General features: G+C 44.6%; 1 protein-coding gene across 3 annotated transcripts in view; it reads left to right on the forward strand.

Annotated features, from left to right (window-relative positions):
- LOC115103115 (mitogen-activated protein kinase kinase kinase 20) overlaps positions 1-27,708 on the forward strand; it is a 40,950-nt gene that overhangs the window by 2,740 nt on the left and 10,502 nt on the right. For all 3 annotated transcript variants that reach the window (XM_065008468.1, XM_065008463.1, XM_065008424.1), the window contains exons 2-10: positions 6,445-6,642; positions 7,165-7,252; positions 13,549-13,650; positions 14,060-14,125; positions 14,284-14,312; positions 14,428-14,565; positions 19,251-19,337; positions 19,739-19,813; positions 22,319-22,425. In XM_065008468.1, coding sequence (XP_064864540.1) covers positions 6,445-6,642; positions 7,165-7,252; positions 13,549-13,650; positions 14,060-14,125; positions 14,284-14,312; positions 14,428-14,565; positions 19,251-19,337; positions 19,739-19,813; positions 22,319-22,425 — 890 coding nt within the window. The remainder of the gene's footprint in view (positions 1-6,444; positions 6,643-7,164; positions 7,253-13,548; positions 13,651-14,059; positions 14,126-14,283; positions 14,313-14,427; positions 14,566-19,250; positions 19,338-19,738; positions 19,814-22,318; positions 22,426-27,708) is intronic.

A 27,708-nucleotide genomic window follows, 5' to 3' on the forward strand; every position in this document is an offset into this window, starting at 1 on the left:
CTGAGCAAGAGTACAAGTACATTAGAGTGTCTAATTTGAGAAACAGACGCCTCACAAGTCCTCAACTGGAAGCTTCATTAAATGGTACCCGCAAAAGACCAGTCTCAACATCAACAGCAAAGAGGCGACTCCGAGATGCTGGCCTTCTAGGCAGAGTTCCTGTGTCCAGTGTCTGTTCTTTTGCCCATCTTAATCTTTTTTTTTTATTGGGCAGTTTGAGATGGCGTTTTCTTTGCAACTCTGGCTAAGAGGCCAGCATCCCGGAGTCGCCTCTTCACTGTTGACGTTGAGACTGGTGTTTTTGTGGATAAAGAAGCTGCCAGTTGAGGACATGTGAGGCGAGGCGTCTGTTTTCTCTACATCAGACAACTGAAATATAACAAAACCGTTTGATATAGAAACACCGGATTTTCAGCATTGATTTTTCTAAATTTATTTGCATGAAATGATTAAACATAACATTAACATTCCACCCATTAAGCCACTAGAGGGTGCTAAGGTCATTCGACTGCAGGAAAGGGTTAGATTTTGAAAAAAATAAAGCGGATCTGAATATAAAAAGTGAACCATAACAGCGCTTTGGTCCAAGATGCTTTATGCTAGAAAGAAGTTGTGAAATACCTGGATACCATATTCAAATTTATAATGATGCCTCAGATTTAATTATTTGCAAACAGGAACAGTTTCCTTGCAAACAAAACACACTGATTTGACATTAGGTAAATATGATAAGCTGAACACAGCCTATTTCTCTGTCCATTCTCAGGCTGTAATGTGTGGTAATAAAACAGATTATTCTAAGGTCTCCATGTAAAATGATGTAGAATTGTATGAAATGTTTATAAAAGGGGGCCTCCCGGGTGGCGCAGTGGTCTAAGGCACTGCATCACAGTGCTAGCTGTGCCACCAGAGACCCTGGGTTTGAGCCCAGGCTCTGTCGCAGCCGGCCGCGACCTGGAGGCCCATGTGACGATGCACAATTGGCCTAGCGTCGTCCGGGTTAGGGAGGGTTTGGCCGGTAGGGATATCCTTGTCTCATTGCGCACTAGCAACTCCTGTGGCGGGCCGGGCGCAGTGCATGCTGACCAGGTCGCTAGGTGCACAGTGTTTCCTCCAAAACATTGGTGCGGCTGCTTCCGGGATGGATCTTTCCACCCCTACTCTTGTCCATGGTGGTCTGCGAACCCACAACCTTCTATCTCGCAGCCTTGTGCGCTATCAAAATTCCTGCGTTTAAATGTACTGCTTGCAGGACGAAGAACAATTTCCAAAACTACATATCTAAGTCGCTGGTAAACGGTAGGCATGTTATCTGCTATTCACTTTATGTTTTCATTTTTATTTTGGGCATAGGGGAGAGTCCCTTTTTTCAAGCATTTAGGGAGTATTTAGTTCAAATATGCTGAAGGGGGGGGGTCATCCGTTTTCATTTCAGAGAGGTCCGATTTTCTCCAGGTAACCCTTATGAACTCAGCAAAAAAAAAAAAGTCCTCTCACTGTGAACTGCATTTATTTTCAGCAAACTTAACATGTGTAAATATTTGTATGAACATAACAAGATTCAACAACTGAGACATAAATTGAACAAGTTCCACAGACATGTGACTAACAGAAATTGAATAATGTGTCCATGAACAAAGGGGGGTCAAAATGAAAAGTAACAGTCAGTATCTGGTGTGGCCACCAGCTGCATTAAGTACGACAGTGCATCTCTTCCTCATGGACTGCACCAGATTTTCCAGTTCTTGCTGTGACATGTTACCCCCCTCTTCCACCAAGGCACTTGCAAGTTCCCAGATATTTCTTGGGGGGAATGGCCCTAGTCCTCACCCTCTGATCCAACTGGTCCCAGATGTGCTCAATGGGATTGAGATCCGGGCTCTTCGCTGGCCATGGCAGAACACTGACATTCAGATCTTGCAGGAAATCATGCACAGAACGAGCAGTTTGGCTGGTGGCATTGTCATGCTGGAGGGTCATGTCAGGATGAGCCTGCAGGAACGGTACCACGTGAGGGAGGAGGATGTCTGTAACGCACAGCGTTGAGATTGCCTGCAATGACAACAAGCTCAGCTTGATGCTATGACACACCGCCCCAGACCATGACTGACCCTCCACCTCCAAATCTAGCCCACTCCAGAGTACAGGCCTCGGTGTAACGCTCATTCCTTCGACTATAAACACAAATCCGACCATCACCCCTGGTGAGACAAAACCACAACTCCTCAGTGAAGAGCACTTTTTGCCAGTCCTGTCTGGTCCAGCGACAGTGGGTTTGTGCCCATAGGCAACGTTGTTGCCGGTGATATCTGGTGAGGACCTGCCTTACAACAGGCCTACAAGCCCTCAGTCCAGCCTCTCTCAGCCTATTGCGGACAGTCTGAGCACTGATGGAGGAATTGTGCATTCCTGGTGTAACTAGGGCAGTTGTTGTTGCCATCCTGTACCTGTCCCGCAGGTGTGATGTTCGGATGTACCGATCCTGTGCAGGTGTTGTTACACGTGGTCTGCCACTGCAAGGACGATCAGCTGTCCGTCCTGTCTCCCTGTAGCACTGTCTTAGGTGTCTCACAGTACGGACATTGCAATTTATTGCCCTGGCCACATCTGCAGTCCTCATGCCTCCTTGCAGCATGCCTAAGGCACGTTCACGCAGATGAGCAGGGACCCTGCGCATCTTTCTTTTGGTGTTTTTCAGAGTCAGTAGAAAGGCCTCTTTAGTGTCCTAAGTTTTCATAACTGTGACCTTAATTGCCTACAACTGTAAGCTGTTAGTGTCTTAACGACCGTTCCACATGTGCATGTTCATTAAGTGTTTATGGTTCATTGAACAAGCATGGGAAACAGTGTTTAAACCCTTTACAATGAAGATCTGTGAAGTTATTTGGATTTTTACAAATTATCTTTGAAAGACAGGGTCCTGAAAAAGGGACATTTATTTTTAGGCTGAGTTTAAATAACCTACATTTCCTTAGGTCTTTTTTTCCCATGGTCAAATTAACTCAGACTGGTCTTGGGTACTATATAAAAAAACTACTACCAGGGCGACTCCCCTCGCAGGTTTGCTTTAGCTTTCAGAATTAGAGGTGTGTGGGGACAGGATGAGTATTGTAAAGACACTGCGTAAACATTGCTGTGGCAGGTTGGAATGAATCCCAGCCTTGCACCACGTACTGGCCACAAACGTCATCCCAACGACTAGTTTTGATTTACCTTTGGTTGAGTCGTCAACTGACGTGAATTCAACACGAAATCAATCAAACATGTCGCCAATGTCACTGAAAGAAAGTTACAATTCCCCGACGTCGATTGACATTTTCTTCTTGAACTGACGTGGAAACAACGTTTCAACCAGTTTTTGCTCAGTGGGTAGCTTATACGTATTTTGGGTGTGGTGTGTGCAGCAGCATAAACACCAATGGTCCCTTCCCATACAGTAGCTCACCCACTGTTTCCCTTGATATGTTTCCCTTGATATGGTGATCTCTCCAAACAGAGCACAGTAGTTGTAACCAGTTCGGTCCTCTTGGGTATCTATATCTATCAGTATTACATTTACATTTAAGTCATTTAGCAGACGCTCTTATCCAGAGCGATACATCCAGTGGAACAGTAGTGCATCTAAATCTTTTAAGGGGGGTGAGAGGGATTACTTTATCCTATCCTAGGTATTCCTTAAAGAGGTGGGGTTTCAGGTGTCTCCGGAAGGTGGTGATTGACTCCGCTGTCCTGGCGTCGTGAGGGAGTTTGTTCCACCATTGGGGGGCCAGAGCAGCGAACAGTTTTGACTGGGCTGAGCGGGATACTTCCTCAGTGGTAGGGAGGCGAGCAGGCCAGAGGTGGATGAACGAGTGTGCCCTTGTTTGGGTGTAGGGCCTGATCAGAGCCTGGAGGTACTGAGGTGCCGTTCCCCTCACAGCTCCGTAGGCAAGCACCATGGTCTTGTAGCGGATGCGAGCTTCAACTGGAAGCCAGTGGAGAGAGCGGAGTGACGTGAGAGAACTTGGGAAGGTTGAACACCAGACAGGCTGCGGCGTTCTGGATGAGTTGTAGAGGTTTAATGGCACAGGCAGGGAGCCCAGCCAACAGCGAGTTGCAGTAATCCAGACTTGGAGGTGGAGATGACTATACTGCCTGGATTAACCTGCGCCGCTTCCTGTGTGAGGCAGGGTTAGTGGTGTTGTAGAGCATGAAGCTATAGATGTTAGTTGAGAACGACAGGGTGTTGTCCAGGATCACGCCAAGGTTCTTACGCTCTGGGAGGAGGACACAATGGAGTTGTCAACCGTGATGGCGAGATCATGGAATGGGCAGTCCTTCCCGGGAGGAAGAGCAGCTCCGTCTTGCCGAGGTTCAGCTTGAGGTGGTGATCTCTGCCAAATCAAATGACAGAGCCAAGTGACTTGGTGTATAGCGAGAATAGGAGAGGGCCTAGTGGGGGACACCAGTGGTGAGAGCACGTGGTGTGGAGACGGATTCTCGCCACGCCACCTGGTAGGAGCGATCTTAGGTGTCTGATGGTTCACAGTATCGAAGGCAGCCGATAGGTCTAGAAGGATGAGAGCAGAGGAGAGAGAGTTAGAGAATGATACAGAGAAGAGCAGTCTCAGTTGAATGACTAGTCTTGAAACCTGACTGATTTGGATCAAGAAGGTCATTCTGAGAGAGATAGCTGTAGTTGTTGACATCGGAGGGATCATGAAGGGGTGCAACTATACAACTATACTATGAGCTAGTAATATTAGTAATTATAGCGGTTTATGCCACAAATTGCGTATTACATTTTTCTTGAATCAAATGTATTATCTTAGGGTGGTGGAGAATTTGAGGGAAGTGAAGAGGACAATCTTGACCCTCCAACATTTTGTCCACAATACAATGTACTTGATACACGGTAGCCTATTCAGTGTAGTATCACTGTCCCGAACTTCAGCTGATCAAGTTTTGTTTCATCCTTAGTGCCGTTTTGCCCTGGCTGAATTATTGACTGCACATCCCAGGAGTCATTTTTATTACGTACGTAATCAAGATGGTAGAGTTTAAACACTGCAGCTTCCCTGGAGCTGAAGTTAGGACTTCCTGATGGGACACTTACAGTGTTTGCTGATGTAGCTGAGTTAAACCTATGTCAATATTTACAGTAATGACATCCAACACAGGGATGATATAGATGGGTAAAGCAGATGAGGTAACTCGATACATTTGATTATTTCCCCCCAAAATGTACTATCCGCAGAGTTTATTTCCACGTGGGTATTGGTCCATTATTTCAATGTCTGCTGCAGAGTGTTTACGTTCCAGTGAGGACAGGCAGAAACGAGCCCTAAAGTAGAGTGTGTGCTCCAATAACATCCAGCGACCCTGGCGTCTTGAGTGGCCACAGCAAATGTCAGAGCTGCTCATGCACTGGGAAGATTGGTGTGAGGCTAAGTATAGCAGGAATAGCCATAAATTAGCAGAGAGCATTGACTCCCCTCTGTGACAATGGAGGCATTTTCTGCCCGGGTTGGATAGCAATCCTGATTCAGGTCCAAGTAAGAGCCTCTTAAAAGCCATAATTGCCGAGCAGTAAATGGGTAACTTATGAACAACAGCCGAGCTACAATTTCCTGTAATGTAGGGATTGTTTCTTTACAGGATGCATTTAGGTTATGTGCAAACAAAAGGTGCTCATTATCTGTGGGCACAAGTTTGATGCTTTGGTCAGGTGTTCCCTCTCCCTAAACATTGCAATTGATATGCATTAGGAAAACACAGTCACTGTTCTTTGAATATAGAATTAGAGGTGTGTAGCACCTTCTTTGAGCGTATTTTTTTTTAAAACAAGCGTGTAGTGATTGTGTGTCGTTCCAGGTTTGCAGTGCTTCATGGGAGACTAGAGGGTGCGATGCCTTTATGAGCTCTGCTGTGTCTAACTCACTCGCCTTACATGTCCAGACCACACTAGACTGTTCTGGAATAGTCTGTGGCTTTGGCCGGGGTGTATTTTGTGCAAAGTGATCACAGCAGAGTGGAGAATGCATGCCAGGGATGCCGTAGTCCTTATTCAAGCTGACGGAGGATCCTGGACCACTCATTCAGTGCTTACTGGTAGTGGTGACTGTGTGACGTAGGTCTGGGGCAGGCAGGCACGTTGAATGTCCCGTAAATCACTGGCTGAGATATCACGGTGCCACTCCGGGCAGGCATAGCCAATGGTACAGAGGCCTCCCTGGGGTACTGTTAGCAGTCACACACTCTCTAATGGTGTGCTCTAGTGTACAGCTGTTTTAGTGTGCCACCGGCGCAGGACTTTTACTTGAGGAATCAGAGGGGTCTTTTTTTGGGGGGGAACAAACCTGAGACAGATTTGAGCGTTGGTTCTAAAAGAAAGAAAAAAACGTTTTAGTGAACTGTGCCTCTTCTTCTTCCTCCTCCACTGTCTCCTTCTCTGTGGTCCTCCAGACAGACAGACGTCGAGTTGGGTCCGAGTGTCATTATGAGATGTCGTCTCTCAGCGCCTCCTTCGTGCAAATCAGGTTTGATGACATCCACTTCTACGAGAACTGCGGCGGCGGCAGCTTCGGGAGCGTGTACCGAGCCAGGTGGATCTCTCAGGACAAAGAGGTGGCGGTGAAAAAGCTACTCAAGATCGAAAATGAGGTAGGAGTCGTAATTGCCGAGGCTTTTCATATACTTTTTAATTGTCGGTGTAGCAATCATTGTAATTGCTCCCGTTTAGTGGGTTGTGGTGACGTTTGGGACCCATCAGTCATAGTCATTATGCTCCTCCTCGCCTTGTGCACAGAATTGGCACATACTGTATGCTTTAAAGAAAGATTATTGCCAAATGAGAGATCATATTAAGACCAATTAAAGCAAGTGTTTCTTAGTCTGGAGATTTCGTGTAAGTGATGGCCTCATTGTCTTAAGACAAAAAAAACACATCTGATATACCTATTCATGCATATTCTATTTGATCTCCAGGCCTATGGCGGGGTGTGCATAACTTTGAGCCTTTACTTTAAGTAAGAGTTCACTGATAGCCATTGATCTTCAGCGGCTTAACACAATGCATGACCAAGCCAATTCATTTTGAACGGAAATGCAACAGTCCCGTTTTGCAACATTTGCCACGCCGTTATGCCGTCTGTATCTTTTGCTTTCCGTCTTCTTTTTGTTCAGGCTGAAATCCTCAGTGTGCTCAGCCATCGCAACATCATTCAGTTCTATGGGGCGATCCTTGAAGCACCCAACTATGGAATCGTCACCGGTAAGTCCATGCAACCCTTATCGGGTTAGTTTGTCATCCAATAGTAACCACAGCTATTATCTCCACAGCAGCTTCAGACCACTTTTACATCCGTCGCGTTAATGGAAAACCAGGAATCACCATCTGTTCATGCTTGTTTCACAGCTATTTTGTTTGCTTAGAACTGAATGGTGCTGTGGTCTATATTAACAGTATTGGTAGATGACTTTAGGGTTCAGTAAGATAACATGCTGCTGGCTTTTTGTTCATGTTGAATGTTTCTGAAGTTCATGCCATGTGACAGTCCTCTCCCCTGCTCATGCTCAGAATATCTTATCACATGGCAGTCTGAACGCTCCCATGATTAGGATGTTAGCTATGAACTTCTCTCAGCCAGTGAGTGGTGAATAACACTGCTGTTGATATGAATAGGACAGTGCTCACTGCTCACTGCTCACTGTTCACTGTTCACTGCTCACTGCTCACTCTAGATATTTATTTACTATTGACATGAATTTTCTACCTTCTTTTACTACTTGGAGTTTACCTACTCCATTTCCTCCCTAATCTCTTCCTTAGGGGGTTTTAAGCATGCTCTACACTCATTTTATGGTACTTTCTGGTATGCTTCAGACTTGATTCTATCTTTGTTCCCTATAACTCCTTGTTTGGGCAAGCTTAAGTCTTTGTCCTTTTGCTTGTGATCTCCTCTCACGTTCTGGCTTAACAGTGACCTAAGCAATCTGGTCCTTTTGGAAGTGCTTTTAGAATGATTTAGACAAATGACATTTAACTATGACATGTAATTCCTTCCCATTCTACCCACCCACACTAACACACTTACTCTGCCGGCTCCTGCTCTACTTTCATAGATCATGGAAGGCTGTTGTATGGAAACGTCCTGTCCTAGTTGGGAAAAACCTAAATCCCATTGCATAAATGTTGTGTGCTACTTCATGGATTGAGGAATTGGAAAATACCCTCATATCTTTGCAATCAGGAGATGTTGCTAGATGGAAAAAGATGCTCCTTTGATGTTTCTGCTTGCTTCCCTCTGTTTATGTCTTAAAATACAGTCTTATATTAGCCCTGTACTGTTATAGTCGGTTACAAGGCAGTAATGTTGAAATCTTTCACAGAGTTCTCAGACTTGACATTTCCCTCCTCCGGCTAGTGTTGTGTGAGTGCGAGAGAAGGGGTTGGCTGGTTGTCAAGGAGCTGCTGTCTATATTTATCAAAGCAGAATCTAATTAGCAAGAGATAAAGGAAAAAATGTTAATGACCATTCTGACCATGCCATATCCACATTCATCAGCTCTGTTATAAATGTCCCCTGTCTGCTCATATATCAGGGACTGTTGTCTCAGCAATCTAACAAACATTATAAACTGGGTGGTTTGAGCCCTGAATTCGGATTGGCTGAAGGTCTTGGTATATCAGACCGTATACCACGGGTATGACAAAACATTTGTTTTTCCTGCTCTAATTATGTCGGTAACCAGTTTGTAATAGCAATAAGGTGGTTTGTGGTGTATGGCCGCTTTGCGTCGTGCCTAACAACAGCCCCTTAGCCTTGGTATATTGGCCATATACCACACCCCCTTTGTAAGGGTTTTCCTGTGGTGAAGTAGAGGCGGACCAAAACGCAGCGTGGTTATATTGATTAATGTTTAATAAAAATATGAACACTACAAAACAATAAACGTGGAAAACCAAAAACAGCCCTATCTGGTGCAAAACACAGAGACAGGAACAATCACCCACAAACACAGTGACACCCAGGCTACCTAAGTATGATTCTCAATCAGAGACAACTAATGACACCTGCCTCTGATTGAGAACCATACTAGGCCGAAACATAGAAATACCCAAATCATAGAAAAACAAACAGACTGCCCACCCAACTCACGCCCTGACCATACTAACTAAATACAAAACACAGGAAATAAAAGGTCAGAACGTGACAGTACCCCCCCCCCCCCCAAAGGTGCGGACTCCGGCCGCAAAACCTTGACCTATAGGGGAGGGTCTGGGTGGGTGTCTGTCCGCGGTGGCAGCTCTGGCGCGGGACGCGGACCCCACTTCACCATTGTCCGCCTTATTGTCCGCCTCCGTGGCTTTCTCACCATGGCCACCCTTCTCAATGACCCCTCGGGACAGAGGTGGGGCAGCTCGGGACAGAGGTGGGGCAGCTGCTCGGGACAGCGGGGCGGCTGCTCGGGACAGCTGCTCGGGACAGAGGGGCGGAAGGCGGAAGCTCTGGACAGAGGGGCAGCTCGGGACAGAGGGGCTGCTGCTCGGGACAGAGGGGCTGCTGCTCGGGACAGAGGGGCTGCTGCTCGGGACAGAGGGGCGGAAGCTCGGGACAGAGGGGCGGAAGCTCGGGACAGAGGGGCTCTGGCGGCCCCTGGCTGACTGGCGGCACTGGCGGCCCCTGGCTGACTGGCGGCACTGGCTGACTGGCGGCACTGGCGGCCCCTGGCTGACTGGCGGCACTGGCGGCCCCTGGCTGACTGGCGGCACTGGCGGCCCCTGGCAGACAGGCGGCACTGGCGGCCCCTGGCAGACAGGCGGCACTGACGGCTCCTGGCAGACGGGCGGCACTGACGGCTCCTGGCAGACGGGCAGCACTGACGGCGCTGGGCAGACGGGCGGCACTGGCGGCCCCTGGCTGACGGGCTGCACTGGCGGCTCCTGGCAGACGGGCGGCACTGACGGCTCCTGGCAGACGGGCGGCACTGACGGCGCTGGGCAGACGGGCGGCGCTGGGCAGACGGGCGGCACTGGCGGCGCTGGGCAGACGGGCGGCACTGGCGGCGCTGGGCAGACGGGCGGCACTGGGCAGACGGGCGGCACTGGGCAGACGGGTGGCTCAGGCGGCACTGGAGAGGAGGAAGGCTCTGGTAGCGCCGGAGAGGCGGGAGACTCCGGCAGCGCTGGAGAGGAGGAAGGCTCTGGTAGCGCCGGACTGAGTAGCTCTGGTAGCGCTGGAGAGGAGGAAGGCTCCGGCAGCGCTGGACAGGCGGGAGCCCCTGTAAGGATGAGCCGGAGAGACAGCCTGGTGCGGGGGGCTTCCACCGGAGGGCTGGTGCGTGGAGGTGGTGACGGATAGACCGGGCCGTGCAGGCGCACTGGAGCTCTTGAGCACCGAGCCTGCCCAACCTTACCCGGTTGAATGGTCCCGGTCGCCCTGCCAGTGCGGCGAGGTGGAATAGCCCGCACTGGGCTATGCAGGTGAACCGGGGACACCGTGCGCAAGGCTGGTGCCATGTAAGCCGGCCCAAGGAGACGCACTGGAGACCAGATGCGTAGAGCCGGCTTCATGGCACTTGGCTCGATGCCCACTCTAGCCCGGCCGATACGCGGAGCTGGAATGTACCGCACCAGGCTGTGCACCCGCACTGGGGACACCGTGCGCTCCACAGCATAACACGGTGCCTGCCCGGTCTCTCTAGCCCCCCGGTAACCACAGGAAGTTGGCTCAGGTCTCCTACCTGGCGTAGCCATACTCCCTGTGAGCCACCCCCCCCAAGAAATTTTTGGGGCTGACTCTCAGGCTTCCATCCGCTCTGCCGTGCTAGTTCCTCATAATGCCGCCTCTCTGCTTTTGCTGCCTCCAGCTCGGCCTTGGGGCGGCAATATTCTCCTGGCTCTGCCCAGGGTCCTTTCCCGTCTAGAATCTCCTCCCAAGTCCATTTCTCCAAGTAGTGCAGCCTCTCCCACTGCTGCTGCTGCTGCTCCTGTTGCTGCTGCCTCTGTTCCTTCTCCTGCTGCTGCTTTTGCCGTTGCCCGTTACCACGCCGCTTGGTCCTGTTGCGGTTGGTGGGTGATTCTGTAAGGGTTTTCCTGTGGTGGACCAAAACGCAGCGTGGTTATATTGATTCATGTTTAATAAAAACAGATAAACATGAACACTACAAAACAATAAACGTGGAAAACCAAAAACAGCCCTATCTGGTGCAAAACACAGAGACAGGAACAATCACCCACAAACACACAGTGACACCCAGGCTACCTAAGTATGATTCTCAATCAGAGACAACCAATGACACCTGCCCCTGATTGAGAACCATACTAGGCCGAAACATAGAAATACCCAAATCATAGAAAAACAAAACAGACTGCCCACCCAACTCACGCCCTGACCATACTAACTAAATGCAAAACACAGGAAATAAAGGTCAGAACGTGACACCCTTGGGCCTTATTGCTTAAATATCTATCAGGTGAAGACATTTGTCTCTGCTGACCTACGTGGCAGAGAGTTTGTCAATAACTACCTAAATTTACTAGAGAAAAGCTAACTTTTTAATGTCATAGCAGGTTATATCATTCCTTTCAGTCAACTCATGCTTCAATACTCACTTTGAGAGGCTAAACTGTGACTGATCGAAAAACGTTGTATGATGAAAGCAGTTCAGGGAGATGCATTATCTATGGAATTTGCCAGTCTTGTAAAAAAAAGTACAAAGTACAGAGCCAAATGATAAAAAGTGAGCCTATCTAAGAGATATTATATTGAGATGGCTCAGTATTTTGTTTTCCAGTAGGCGGACCTAATCATGCAATACCATTACAATTAACCACTTTCACAGAACTGGTTTTTGTAGTTACAGCCTTCATCGGTCATTACCATTTAGAAGGAAAAAAAATCCGTAGGAAGCCCTGGTGTTCGCTTCTAAAACACACACTGTAAATGACTAGTTCAATAACCGACATCTTTCCTGGATTTATAATAGGGCATAACATGGTCAGGTCAATTAATATTATTAATGACAAGTATAGGCCCGGCTCCTTCCCTCAAGGTTGATTCTTGTTTGCACTATTTTATGAGGTGACGCAGACGTTTTGGTCGCGCGAACATCCGACTCCCACCAGTCTAGCTGGTATCAGATAATATCAGTTTCAGCCATCTGTCTTTGCCAGGCCACTTTATAGTTCATGGAGCGACTGGAACGCCGTGTGTCTGTCTCTCTGTCTCCCCGCTACTGAAGTGTCTCAGTGATTTAACAATGTTTATTGGCAGGCTTTCTTCTTTTTTTTAGAAGGAGGTGTTGCATTGAGTAGCAAAGCATTCAAGTCCACATAATGAGTCTATTGTTCGTGTGTTTCCCTTCACTACTGGTCTGGGGAAACTATTGCATTTGAGTAATACGATTGGCCTGAACCTTCTTGAACATTATATCAACTTTGTTTTACAGGGATGTTCTTAACAGTGCCATGTACCTGTCTGTAATCATTTACGGTATATGGGGACTTTGTGTGGCCGTACACCTTGGCTTCATTTGGATATGGCGAGTTACAGCTGGAATCACAATGACAGGAGAACTGTGCACAAGAGCGTAGGCCGCAGGTGTTTGAACCGTGAGTGTGAGTGAGGTTGATAGAGTAGTACCCCTTTCCGGCAGTCCAATGTCCAAAGTGTGACCGGGACTTTAGTCTTTTTTTTTAGAATTTCATAATTAAATCAACATGATTTATTTTTAAAAGCTGGATGCTTTTTGTTATATTTTAGTCTTCTGTGATGTATGTAAAGTGTAATATTGGGATGCAAACTGAAAATGGAATACACTTTAAGTCTATCTCTGACATGGTACAGGCGTCTTCTTGTTTTTAAGCCCATAGCCATGTGTGTGAGGTGTATACTTTTGTTTCAAAGTAGATTTGTTTAAGACTACCAAGAATCACTCTGTGTGACCCTGATTTAGCCCGCCGCAGTTGAATGTTAAAGAGTATGTGGTGAAGGAACAGAGGAACAGAGACACTCAGGGTGCTAATCTGAGTCAGTAGCGTTTCCTCAATGCATTGTGATGAAAGAGCTCATCTCTTCTGACAGGTCAATGACAGAACAGAGGACAGGACTGTAAACCGGACTTCAACTGCTCTCTTAACTACTGTATAAAACCAAACGGTCTATTCACAAAGAGAGGACATATTGTCTCACATATTTTTATTAACACATGATTTCTGAACGAGATACGGTTGAATTGATACAGATAGATTTGATATTGCACACTCTTAGAAAAAAAGGTGCTATCTAGAACCTTGAAGGATTCTTTGGCTGTCCCCATAGGAGAACTCTTTGAAGAACCCTTTTTGGTTGGAGGTAGAACCCTTTTGGTTTCAGGTAGAACTCTTTCGGGTTCCACCCTTTCTACAGAGGGTTCTACATGTAACCCAAAATGGTTCTACCTGGAACCAAACAGGGTTCTCCGATGGGGACACCTGAAGAACCCTAATGGAACCCTATTCTCTTAGGGTGCCGTGCAATGTAAGTGTAGATTTGGGAGTCTTAGTACTGTATGTGTTTCCCACAGAATATGCCGGTGGAGGGTCCCTGTATGACTACCTGTCCAGTGCAGAGAGTGAGGAGATGGACCTGGGACAGGTTATGACTTGGGCCATGGAGATTGCCAAAGGTACAGTCACGATTCATTGTAGGATCTACTTTAAACCAGGCAATGCTACATGTTGTTTAGGAATTTTTGCATAGCCATTTGACTTAACTAAACCACCCACTGAGATTCCACATTTGTTTTAGCTCATTACCAACTTAACAATAGAATATATTTCAGATTTGTCCGCTTATGGTCTATTCCAACTCATTGTTATTCTAGGCATATTTGTTATAGAATTCGGGTCTCACTGAAAACAAGTGAAGTCAAAACATGTAGGCCTAAATGGGATTAATCTATGTCCTTAGTTTGCATAATAAATTAGCATTGAGAGGGAGGCATGGAGGAGAGCACAGACGAACACAGCCTTGTTTACCTCTGCTGGTTGCACATTGACCTCAGTCAGATGAAATGTGCTTTATTTCTCCATTAGGCATGCACTATTTACACTCAGAGGCCCCGGTCAAGGTTATCCACAGGGATCTGAAGTCCAGGAATGGTAAGGTTTCAGATCCATCTGCATGATCTCTGTGTCTGTTTCAGTCTGTACAAAAGATATCTGGTCAAATTGATTATGTCTTTAGCCAGAGGCAAATATTACATAAGCTGAATTAGAAGAAAACAAAAAAATACACATTCTCCTGTTTTCTATTGCAGTGGTTGTGACGGCAGACAAAGTTCTTAAGGTACATTTGTTTGCACATGCAAGTGATCTGACATTTGCATACTGGCTTCACCCAAAACGGTTTAATCCCCAACCCTTGCTAAATCCCGGGACCACCTGTTTCCCCCCATGTGTAGATCTGTGATTTTGGGGCATCCCGGTTCCACTTCCACACCACACACATGTCCCTGGTAGGCACGTTCCCCTGGATGGCCCCGGAAGTCATCCAGAGCCTGCCCGTGTCTGAGACCTGTGACACCTACTCCTACGGTGTGGTAAGTGACCAACACATAGGACACACACTGACCAGCTGTTGGATAGTCAGTACAATAGTTGTGTAACCTTTATTTAACTAAGCAAGTCAGTTAAGAACAAATTCTTATTTACGATGACGGCCTACCCCAGCCAAACCCGGATGACGCTGGGCCAATTGTGTGCCGCCCAATCATGGCCAGATGTGATACACCCTGGATTCGAACCAGGGACTAGTGTCGCCTCTTGCACCGAGATGCAGTGCCTTAGACGGCTACACCACTCGGGAGTCCATAGTTACTTAGACTGGGCTATTTTTAATTCTCAAACTGATGCTGCAAAACAATCTGCATGTGATGTCCATATGTATCAACTTATAGGTGGAATTTTATTTACAGTAGTATACTGTAATTTAACTACAGAAACCATCAGAGGAGTTTTAGGGACTGAACCAGCTTGGGAAAGAAATAGCTCTAATGTCACTGTTGCAACTTCATGGTCGAGAGAGTAAACTGTCAATCAAACAGTACCTAGCACTTGAAAGAACAGACTTTTCAGAGATGACATTTTCATGCCTGCATTACATCCACTTGAAAAGTAGACGTGAGTGGCATTATTGACCTTTGTAGAAGTACGAACAGCGATTCCATATGTTTTCTGCCTCATTCTTGTCATCATCAGAAAATGTAATCTGTCACCCCTGAGTAGAGAGAGAGTATGAAGCCTTGGTATATGTTAGTGTGTGTGTGGGTGTTGGTGTGTGTTTGTGTGTGTGCTACTGTGCACGGCTGTGCGCGCGTGTGTGTACAGAAAGTATTCATATCCCTTGACTCAATTATTTTCTCACCCATCTACACACAATACCCCATAATGACAAAGTGACGGCTTGTTTCTAGAAATGTTGGCACGTGAAATACAGAAATATCTATTTCACACCTCTGAGTCAATACTTTGTAGAAGCACATTTGGCGGTGATTACAGCTGAGCTGAGTCTTTTGAGGTAAGTATCTAAGAGATTTGCACACCTGGATGGGACAATATTTGCCCATTATTCTTTTGAAAATTCTTCAGGTTCTGTCAAGTTGATTGTGGATCATTGCTAGACAGCCATTTTCAAGTCTTGCCATAGATTTTCAAGACGATTTAAGTCAAAACTGTAACTAGGCCGCTCAAGACCAATCAATGTCATCTTGGTAAGCAACTCCAGTTTAGATTTTGCTGAAAGGTGAATTCGTGTCCCAGTGTCTGGTAGAAAGCAGACTGAACCAGATTTTCCTCTAGGATTTTGCCTGTTCTTTTAGCTGTATTCCGTTTCTTTTTATCACAACAAAACTCAGTAGTCCTTGCTGATGACAAGCATACCCATAACATGACGCGGGCACCACTATGCTTGAGAATATGGAGAGTGGTACTCAGTGATATAGTGTAGACATTTAATTCTGTACAGGCTTTCTTCTTTTCACTCTGTCATTTAGGTCAGTATTGTGGAGTAACTACAACATTTTTACCCCTGAGCTTATTTAGGCTTGCCACAACAAAGGGGTTGAATACTTAGTGGCTCAAGATATTTTAGCTTTACATTTTTTATTAATTTCTAAAATTCCAAACAAAAATCCAGTTTGATATTATGGGGTGTTGTGTGTAGATCAGTGACACAAAATCTCAATTTAATACATTCTAAATTCAGGCTGTAACACAAAATGTGGAAAAAGTAAAGGGGTGTGAATAAATCAAATCAAATGTATTTATATAGCCCTTCTTACATCAGCTGATATATCAAAGTGCTGTACAGAAACCCAGCCTAAAACCCCCAAACAGCAAGCAATGCAGGTGTAGAAGCACGGTGGCTAGGAAAAACAATAGTGGTCCTAAAACAGAATCTTGGGGAAAAATATACAGTTGATTTGCCAGAGGACAAACCATTCACAGAGACAAATTGATAGCTGTCCGACAGATAAGATCTAAACCAAGCCAGAACTTGTCCGTGTAGACCAATTTGGGTTTCCAATCTCTCCAAAAGAATGTGGTGATCGATGGTTTCAAAAGCAGCACTAAGGTCTAGGAGCACGAGGACAGATGCAGAGCCTCGGTCTGACGCCATTAAAAGGTAATTTACCACCTTCACAAGTGCAGTCTCAGTGCTATGATGGGGTCTAAAACCAGACTGAAGCATTTCGTATACATTGTTTGTCTTCAGGAAGGCAGTGAGTTGCTGTGCAACAGATTTTTCAAATATTTTAGAGAGGAATGGAAGATTCGATATAGGCCAATAGTTTTTTATATTTTCTGGGTCCAGGTTTGGCTTTTTTACTGCCACTTTTAGTGAGTTTGGTACACATCCGGTGGATAGAGAGCCATTTATTATGATCAACATAGGAGGGCCAAGCACAGGAAGCAGCTCTTTCAGCAGTTTAGTTGGAATAGGGTCCAGTATGCAGCTTGAAGGTTTAGAGGCCATGATTATTTTCATCATTGTGTCAAGAGATAAAGTACTAAAACACTTGAGTGGCTCCCTTGATCCTAGGTCCTTGCAGAGTTGTGCAGACTCAGGACAACTGAGCTTTGGAGGAATATGCAGATTTAACGAGGAGTCCGTAATTTGCTTTCTAATGATCATGATCTTTTCCTCAAAGAAGTTCATGAATTTATTACTGCTGAAGTGAAAGCCATCCTCTCTTGGGGAATGCTGCTTTTTAGTTAGCTTTGCGACAGTATCAAAAATAAATTTCAGATTGTTCTTATTTTCCTCAATGAAGTTAAATAGGATGATCGAGCAGCAGTGAGGGCTCTTCAATACTGCACGGTACTGTCTTTCCAGCTAGTCGGAAGACTTCCAGTTTGGTGTGGCGCCATTTCCGTTCCAATTTTCTGGAAGCTTGCTTCAGAGCTCGGGTGTTTTCTGTATACCAGGGAGCTAGTTTCTTATGACAAATGTTTTTAGTTTTTAGGGGTGCAACTGCATCTAGGGTATTGCGCAAGGTTAAATTGAGTTCCTCAGTTAGGTGATTGTTGTCCTCTGACGTCCTTGGGTAGGCAGAGGGAGTCTGGGTTTGGGTTGTCTGAGAATTTATAGCACGACTTTTGATGCTCCTTGGTTGGGGTCTGAGCAGATTATTTGTTGCGATTGCAAACGTAATAAAATGGTGGTCTGATAGTCCAGGGTTATGAGGAAAAACATTAAGATGCACAACATTTATTCCATGGGACAAAACTAGGTCCAGAGTATGACTGTGTTAGTGAGTAGGTCCAGAGACATGTTGGACAAAACCCACTGAGTCGATGATGGCTCCGAAAGCCTTTTGGAGTGGGTCTGTGGACTTTTCCATGTGAATATTAAAGTCACCAAAAATTAGAATATTATCTGCTATGACTACAAGGTCCGATAGGAATTCAGGGAACTCAGTGTGGAACGCTGTATATGGCCCAGGAGGCCTGTAAACAGTAGCTATAAAAAGTGATTGGGTACGCTGCATAGATTTCATGACTAGAAGCTCAAGTAAATTGAAATTTGCTATCGTAAATGTTAGCAACACCTCTGCCTTTGCGGGATATGGTCACTAGTGTAACCAGGAGGTGAGGCCTCATTTAACACAGTAAATTCATCAGGCTTAAGCCATGTTTCAGTCAGGCCAATCACATCAAGGTTATGATCAGTGATTAGTTAATTGACTATAACTGCCTTTGAAGTGAGGGATCTAACATTAAGTAGCCCTATTTTGAGATGTGAGGTATCACAATCTCTTTCAATAATGGCAGGAATGGAGGAGGTCTTTATTCTAGTGAGATTGCTAAGGTTTTGCCCAACCTAGGTCGAGGCACAGACACGGTCTCAATGGGGATAGCTGAGCTGACTACACTGACTGTGCTAGTGGCAGACTCCACTAAGTAGGCAGGCTGGCTAACAGCCTGCTCCCTGGCCTGCACCCTATTTCATTGTGGAGCTAGGGGAGTTAGAGCCCTGTCTATGTTCGTAGATAAGATGAGAGCACCCCTACAGCTAGGATGGAGTCCATCACTCCTCAACAGGCCAGGCTTGGTCCTGTTTGTGGGTGAGTCCCAGAAAGAGGGCCAATTATCTACAAATTCTATATTTTGGGAGGGACAGAAAACAGTTTTCAACCAGCGATTGAGTTGTGAGACTCTGCTGTAGAGCTCATCACTCCCCAGAATACTTTCTGAAGGCACTGTATCTGCCAGCCTGTGTATATGACTGCTTGGCCACATTCCTGTGTGGTGACGGAGAAGGTGTGAAGTGTGGAGTGACAGAGCATATGAGGCGCGTTCTGTGTCACCCAGCCAGCCAAGGGCTTGACTCCTGAGTGTCATAAACAGTCAGTGTACAAACAGAGCCGGACCTGGGTTCAGGCCAGGAAAGCGTCTGGGTCAACACTCTGTTCGATCACAATCACCTGGCTTTCACTTACACAAGGGTTTACTTACATAGTGAACAATGATATTTACTCGTCTTATAAATGATGTGATGTGTATAATAAAATGAGTCATGTGTATCAATTAGCATTTTCAAACAAGCACTCCATTTCATATCATGCAAGGTTTCCGTTCTCCTAATATGGTCTGCCTATGCCTGTCTGATATGTAAAGTCTGTATTGTGTCTCAGTTCAGTGGAAGACCCTGAGCAGACCATGCAGTCTGTGGGCTAGATGCATTACGCTCATTGACTGAACACAACGTCTCTCCCTGTGTCAGGTTCTGTGGGAGATGCTCACCCGGGAGATTCCCTTTAAAGGCCTGGAGGGATTACAAGTCGCCTGGCTGGTGGTGGAGAAGAGTGAGGTAATGTACAGCTACGCTTGTTTTGACCCTTTTACTCGTTATGCAGTTAGGAACAGCTGCTGCTTCCTTTATCTATGCTAATAGATTTTGTGAAGAGACACATACCTGGCAGTCTTTCGTAATGAGCTAGTGCATCCGTACAGGAATCATGTCAGTCATCACAAACCAGCATAGCTAGTAGGGAGATCGCCATATGGGTCGGAGCCAATTGATCCCAATGGTGCACTGTCCGCATTCACAGTCTCCAGTCACATGAGTCATCAGTGTATTTGACCGGCCTCCTGACATGAATGCTCTACCAATATCCCAACCTCAGAACTGAAAGCTGAAACTACTGCAATCCTTTCAGGGAAATGGGAACAGTGAGTGTGTGTGTGACTGATCCTGTCTGTCTGTTCCAGAGATTAACCATTCCCAGTAGCTGCCCAACTAGTTTCGCTGAGCTGATGAGGAAGTGCTGGGTGACTGAGCCAAAGGTACGACATCCTCACACACACAGATCCTTTTAAATGACACTCACTACCGTTCAAAGGTTTGGGGTCACTTAGAAATGTCCTTGTTTTTTAAAGAATAGCACATTTTTTGTCCATTAAAATAACACCAAATTGATCAGAAATACAGTGTAGACATTGTTAATTTGTAAATGACTATTGTAGCTGGAAATGGCAGATTTTCTATGGAATATCTACATTAGGCGTACAGAGGCCCATTATCAGCAACCATCACTCCTGTGTTCCAATGGCACGTTATGTTAGCTAATCCAAGTTTATCATTTTAAAAGGCTAATTGATCATTAGAAAACGCTTTTGCAATTATGTTAGCACAGCTGAAAACTGTTGTTCTGATTAAAGAAGCAATAAAACTGGCCTTCTTTAGACGAGTTGAGTATCTGGAGCATCAGCATTTGTTGGTTCGATTACAGGCTCAAAATGTCCAGAAACAAAAAACTTTCTTCTGAAACTCGTCAGTCTATTCTTATTCTGAGAAATGAAGGCTATTCCATGCGAGAAATTGCTAAGAAACTGAAGATCTCGTATAACGCTGTGTACTACTCCCTTCACAGAACAGCGAAAACAGGCTTGAACCAGAATAGAAAGAGGAGTGGGAGGCCCCAGTGCACAACTGAGCAAGAGGACAAGTACATTAGTGTCTAGTTTTAAGAAACAAACACCTCACAAATCTTCAACTGGCAACTTCAATAAATAGTACCTGCAAAAGACCAGTCTCAACGTCAACAACGAAGAGGCGACTCCAAGATGCTGGCCTTCTAGGCAGAGTTCCTCTGTCCAGTGTCTGTTCTTTTGCCCATCTTAATCTTTTCTTTTTATTGGCCAGTCTGAGATATGGCTTTTTCTTTGCAACTCTGCCTAGAAGGCCAGCATCCTGGAGTCGCCTCTTCACTGTTGACGTTGAGACTGGTGCTTTGCGGGTACTTTTCTTTTAAAATGATAAACATGGATTAGCTAACACAACGTGCCATTGGAACACAGGAGTGATGGTTGCTGATAATGGGCCTCTGTACGCTGTCATGACATTGGCCTCTTTGGGTATCCTCCTCTCCCTGCCTCCCCCTTGCCTCCAACTAGGTTGCTGTGGTCAGAAAGACGTCGTAAATTCCTGAGGATCTCCTCATGGACACACAGTATAGAGAGAGTAGATTTTCTTGGAGAACAAAGGAATTCCTTCCACCTCGCAGAACATGAGGTAAAAAACAATTTCAAGTTCCGGAGAAAGTATAAAAGATCGGTGAAGAATCCAGCTACGAACTGGTCCGTTTGTCACAACTTGGGGAAGCTCATGGGAGACGGTGTGGCCACATTACCATAACGCTGTTTATATAATAGCCTCAGATATGAGGTTTACATCTAATTGTTGTATAAGATGAATGAGTGAGTATGATATTGTTTGTATAATTGTGTAATATGATTTTGGACTGTTTAATGAAGAAAAATACCATTTCCTTTTGATTTGAACTAAATCAGAGGACCGCCCCTGAGCCCAGTTATGGTCAGACATCCTCGGACAGCCCTTTTCGGCCCTTCCGAATAAAACCCCCACTCGGGTTTTCGATCAGCAGACCGAGCTTACCTCAATTACGAGATGGCTAAAGGTTGCAGACCATGTTTTTCTCCATTAGGGGAGACAAAGGTTGTAGACCATTGCTGAATATTTTAACCATACCACGTGGTTAAACTCTTAGACTATCGATACCGACAGAATAAGAACAAGTCTTTGATATTAATTACTAGTCTGCAGCTAGGAATTCAGTATCATTGAACGCGAAGAACGACAACCGCCGAAACATCCATTCTATAACGAAACAAATGAATGTCACTCTGAACTATCCCCTTTAACCACGAGAGAGAGAGAATTCTACTAACTTTTCACCAGCGATCAAGACGACACACTGAGCGTAAATATATATATATTGATTATATTAGGAAATTATAACCTTGTAATCTGAATATTTTTCCTTGGTGCCCCGACTTCCTAGTTAATTACATTTACATGATTAATCAGTTGATCGCGTAATACTAATTACAGAGAATCTTTGATAAAAACTGTCTTCAAATTAATGATAGTAAAGACACGACAGCGCCTATGTAGATATTCCATTACAAATCTGCCGTTTCCAGCTAAAATAGTCCTTTACAGCATTAACAATGTCTACACTGCATTTCTGATCTATTTGATGTTATTTTAATGGACAAGAAATTTGCTTTTCTTTCAAAAACAATGACATTTCTAAGTGATCCCACATTTTTTGAATGGTAGTGTAGGTAATTCTATGCTCGCGCATTACCTACACACCCACACATATCCACTGTGCACAACAGACTCGGCACACAAGTCCGTACTACAATGGATAATACTAAACATTCATTTTATGTCACATACGGTCAAGAGACCAGTCGAATTGTCATGAATAGATACCCTACATGTCTGCTTAGGAATATCACACTGTTTTTGCTTCCATGCAGGAAAGACCCATGTTCAAACATATCCTTACAACCCTGGAGTCCATGGCCAATGACAGCAAGCTTCCTGAACAGTGCAACTCCTTCCTACACAACAAGGCTGAATGGAGGTACTGGGATCATACTGTATCAGACTGCATCCTCCTATCTCTTCTCGACCAACACACACACTGCTAGAGCCTAAGGAGATGCCGGACGTGTTTCAAATGCGCCTATCTACACTGGGTGAACAAACCATTAGGAACACCTTCCTAATATTGAGTTACACTCACTTTTGTAGGGGCGTGGACTCTACAAGTTGTCGAAAGCGTTCCACAGGGATGCTGGCCCCATGTTGACTTCAATGCTTCCCACAGTTGTGTCATGTTGGCTGGATGGACCGTTCTTGATACACACGGGAAACTGTTGAGCGTGAAAAACCCAGCAGCGTTGCAGTTCTTGACACACTCAAACTGGTGCCCCTGGAACCTGCTACCATGCCCCGTTCAAAGGCACTTCAATCTTTTGACTTGACAATTCACCCTCTGAATGGCACACATACACGATCCACACATACACGATCCATTTAAATATCCTCCTTTAACCCGTCTCCTCCCCTTCATCCACACTGATTGAAGTGGATTTAACAAGCGACATCAATAAGGGATCACAGCTTTCACCTGAATTCACCTGGTCGGTCTATGTCATGGAAAGAGCAGGTGTTCCTAATGTTTTGTACACTCAGTGCTGCTTTTGTGGGCCGCTAAATGCCTGAAGGGTATTGCAGTGTGCATATAGATATTTATAATTGCACTGATAACGTAAAGGCATCAAATATCTAAAGAATTGCCCGTCTGTATATTCTTCCTCTCTATACCCATAAGGTCTATAAGATAATCAAGGTCTTTTTCAAGTCCAAGTGTTTAATTGGCCGGTATGAGCAGCTGGAGGATTAGTGATGTTCAGCACAGCCTGGGTGTCAGCTGCTACTGCTTACTCTCTCTTTGGGCTTTTCTACACTGACAACTCTTCATAAAGTCATGTCCAAGCATGCACCTGCAGGTGTGCTGCTCGAGAGCGAGAGTCGATAAGAGCATGTGTGATAGAAAGAGGGATGTGTTGCACGTCAAGCACGGGGGGTAGCTAGCTTTCCAAGGCTGTCTGTCATCCTTGTGAAGAAACAGGAGAAGAGTGGAGTAGTGCTTCAGAGGCAAACAGGTGTTGCAGGTGCATGGCGCTATGGTTTCTCATCACCCTGGTCAGGGGGGAGTCCCTGTGCAGACAGATGCTATGTGCTGATTGGGTTGGACCGACACAGTTTGGGTTACACAGACAGATCTCCTGGGTACTATGTAATAGTCTGCCAGGGCCAGCAGCTGTGTATTTATCCATGCTTCTACTACGAGGTAATATGTGTTGTGTCTTTGGCTAGGCCGGATTAAGTGGCATGACATGCTATTCTATAAAATCCTTCATTTGGAAGCTAAAATTACATTTAATCTTTTCACCAATAATTTTATATTCAAACATTTAAATTGAAAAACAATTCCATGTGAATCCGATAACTACAATGTGCAGACTTTCCACTGTAGAGTTTATGTCATCCTATCATTGATGAGAATGTCTCAGATGACAACCAAACTGACATCATATTTATTAAGTACCACTGCATATGTTCAACTGGTCGGATTACCAAAATATAGTTCATTTCCCCCCACCTTCTGATGTTCTCAGAATCTCTCTGTTAACCAAGGGATTTTCAAATGTCACAGCAGTTGGGTAGAGAGAGGAAAAAGGGGGGGAGAGGTATTTATGACTGTCATAAACCTACCCCCAGGCCAACGTCATGACATATGCCACTGTCCCACTGATGAAGGCTCAATGGCTATATGAGAAAGTTTGACATTAATGTGGATGCTACCATGATTACGGATAGTCCTGAATGAATCGTGAATAATGATGAGTGAGAAAGCTACAGACACACAAATATCATACCCCCAAGACATACAAACCTCTCACCATTACCAGGGGAGCTTATCATTTGGGGGGGGTATATGATTTCTGTGCATCTGTAACCTTCTCACTCATCATTATTGACGATTCATTCAGGACTCTCCGTAATCATGGTAGCATCCACATTAATGTAGTCGTGTTTAGAAACATATTCTATGCTTATTTAGAATAAAAGTGACTCCAAAATGACACGACACATTATTTACCATTCATTTCTATTGGGCAAAAAAATGATCTAGAACACAACCAAAACAAACAGAAAATGCATCCAACAAGTTTGTAGAGTCACAAGCTTGATGTAATCATTGCATGCTAGGAATATGGGACCAAATCCTAAACTTTTGACTACTTTAATACACAAGTACAGTGGCAAGAGAAAGTGTGTGAACCCTTTGGAATTACCTGGATTTCTGCATCAACTGGTCATCAACTTTGATCTGATCTTCATCTACAGTTGAAGTCAGAAGTTTACATACACCTTAGCCAAATACATTTAAACTCATTTTCACAATTCCTGACATTTAATCCTAGTAAACATTCCCTGTCTTAGGTCAGTTACGATCACCACTTTATTTTAAGAATGTGAAATGTCAGAATAATAGTAGCGAGTGATTTATTTCAGCTTTTATTTCTTTCATCACATACCCAGTGGGTCAGAAGTTTACATACACTCAATTAGTATTTGGTAGCATTGCCTTTAAATTGCTTAACTTGGGTCAAACACTTCAGGTAGCCTTCCACAAGCTTCCCACAATAAGTTGGGTGAAATTTGGCCCATTCCTCCTGACAGAGTTGGTGTAACTGAGTCAGGTTTGTAGGCCTCCGTGCTCGCACATGCTTTTTCAGTTCTGCCCAAAAGTTTTCTATAGGATTGAGGTCGGGCTTTGTGATGGCCACTTTGTTGTTCTTAAGCCATTTTGACACAACTTTGGAAGTATGCTTGGGGTCATTGTCCATTTTGAAGACCCATTTGTGACCAAGCTTTAACTTCCTGACTGATGTCTTGAGATGTTGCTTCAATATATCCACCAAAATTTTCCTTCCTCATGAAGCTATCTATTTTGTGACGTGCACCAGTCCCTCCTGCAGCAAAGCACCCCCACAACATGATGCTGCCACTCCCGTGCTTCACGGTTGAGATGGTATTCTTTGGCTTGCAAGCATCCCCCTTTTTCCTCCAAACATAACGATGGTCATTATGGCCAAACATTTCTATTTTTGTTTCATCAAACCAGAGGACATTTCTCCAAAAAGTATGATCTTTGTCCTCATGTGCAGTTGCAAACCGTAGTCTGGATTTTTTATGGTGGTTTTGGAGCAGTGGCTTCTTCCTTGCTGAGCCACCTTTCAAGTTATGTAGATATAGGACTCGTTTTACTGTGGATATAGATACTTTTGTACCTGTTTCCTCCAGCATCTTCACAAGGTCCTTTGCTGTTGTTCTGGGATTGATTTGCACTTTTCGCACCAAAGTACATTCATCTCTAGGAGACAGAACGGGTCTCCATCCTGAGCGCTATGACGGCTGTGTGGTCCAATGGGGTTTATACTTGCGTAATATTGTTTGTACAGATTAACGTGGTACCTTCAGGCGCTTGGAAATTACTCCCAAGGATGAACAGACTAGTGGAGGTCTACAATGTTTTGTCTGAGGTCTTGTCTGATTTCTTTTGATTTTCCCATGATGTCAAGCAAAGAGGCACTGAGTTTGAAGGTAGGCCTTGAAATACATCCTCAGGTACACCTCCAATTGACTCAAATGATGTCAATTAGCCTATCAGAAGCTTCTAAAACCATGACATAATTGTCTGGAATTTTCCAAGCTGTTTAAAGGCACAGTCAACTTTGTGTACGTAAACTTCTGACCCACTGGAATTGTGATACAGTGAATTATAAGTGAAATAATCTGTCTGTAAACAAATGTTGGAAAAAATACTTGTTGGAAAAATTACTTGTGTCATGCACAAAGTAGATGTCCTAACCGACTTGCCAAAACTATAGTTTGTTAACAAGAAATTTGTGGTGGTTAAAAGTGACAACAACCTAAGTGTATGTAAACTTCCGACTTCAACTGAAAGTCACAGCAACAGACAAACAGTCTGCTTAAACTAATAACACACAAACAATTATACAGGGGGGGGAATAGGCTTTGTCGTGCCCTCTTCACAACTGTCTTGGTGTGTTTGGACCAATCTAGTTTGTTGTTGATGTGGACACCAAGGAATTTTAAGCTCTCAACCTGCTCCACTATACTTTACAGTTGGGATGAGGTTTTGATGTTGGTGTGCTGTGTCTTTTTTTCTCCACACATAGTGTTGTGTGTTCCTTCCAAACTCAACCTTAGTTTAGTCTGTCCGCAAAATATTTTGCCAGAAGCACTGTGGAACATCCAGGTGCTCTTTTGCAAACTTCAGATGTGCAGCAATGGTTTTTTTTGGACAGCAGTGGCTTCTTCCGTGGTGTCCTCCCATGAACGCCATTTTTGTTTAGTGTTTCACGTACCGTAGACTTGTCAACAGAGATGTTAGCATGTTCCAGAGATTTCTGTATGTCTTTAGCTGACACTCTAGGATTATTCTTAACCTCATTGATCATTCTGCACTGTGCTCTTGCAGTCATCTTTGCAGGACGGCCACTCATAGGGAGAGTAGCAACAGTGCTGAACTTTCTCCCTTCATAGACAATTTGTCTTACCGTGGACTGATGAACATCAAGGCTTTTAGAGATACTTGTGTAACCCTTTCCAGCTTTATGCAAGTCAACAATTCTTAAATCAGGTCTTCTGAGATCTCTTTTGTTCGAGGCATGGTTCACATCAGGCAATGCTTCTTGTGAATAGCAAACTCACATTTTGTGAGTGTTTTTTATAGGGCAAATCAGCTCTAACCAACATCTCTAATCTCTTCTCATTGATTGGACTCCACACTGTGAATGTTTAAATGATGTATTCAATATAGATAAGAAAATACAATCATTTGTGTTATTAGTTTAAGCACACTGTGTTTGTCTATTGTTGTGACTAAGATGAAGATCAGATCAAATGTTATGACTAATTTATGCAGAAATCCAGGTAATTACAAAGGGTTCACATACTTTTTTACTTCACTACATTCCTAAATAAAATAGTGTACTTTTTACTCCATACATTTTCCCTGACACCCAAAAGTACTCGTTACGTTTTGAATACTTAGCAGGGCAGGAAAATGGTCCAATTCCCACACTTATCAAGAGAACATCCCTGGTCATCCTTACTGCCCCTGATCTGGCAGACTCACTAAACATATGCTTCGTTTGTAAATGATGTCTGAGTGTTGGAGAATGCCCCTGGCTATCCATAAATGTAAAAAAAAAAAAGAAAAAAAAAGAAAATGATGCTGTCTGGTTTGCTTAATATAAGGAAT

The sequence above is a fragment of the Oncorhynchus nerka genome, linkage group LG1 (genome assembly GCF_034236695.1).
Source record: "Oncorhynchus nerka isolate Pitt River linkage group LG1, Oner_Uvic_2.0, whole genome shotgun sequence".
NCBI lineage: Eukaryota > Metazoa > Chordata > Actinopteri > Salmoniformes > Salmonidae > Oncorhynchus > Oncorhynchus nerka.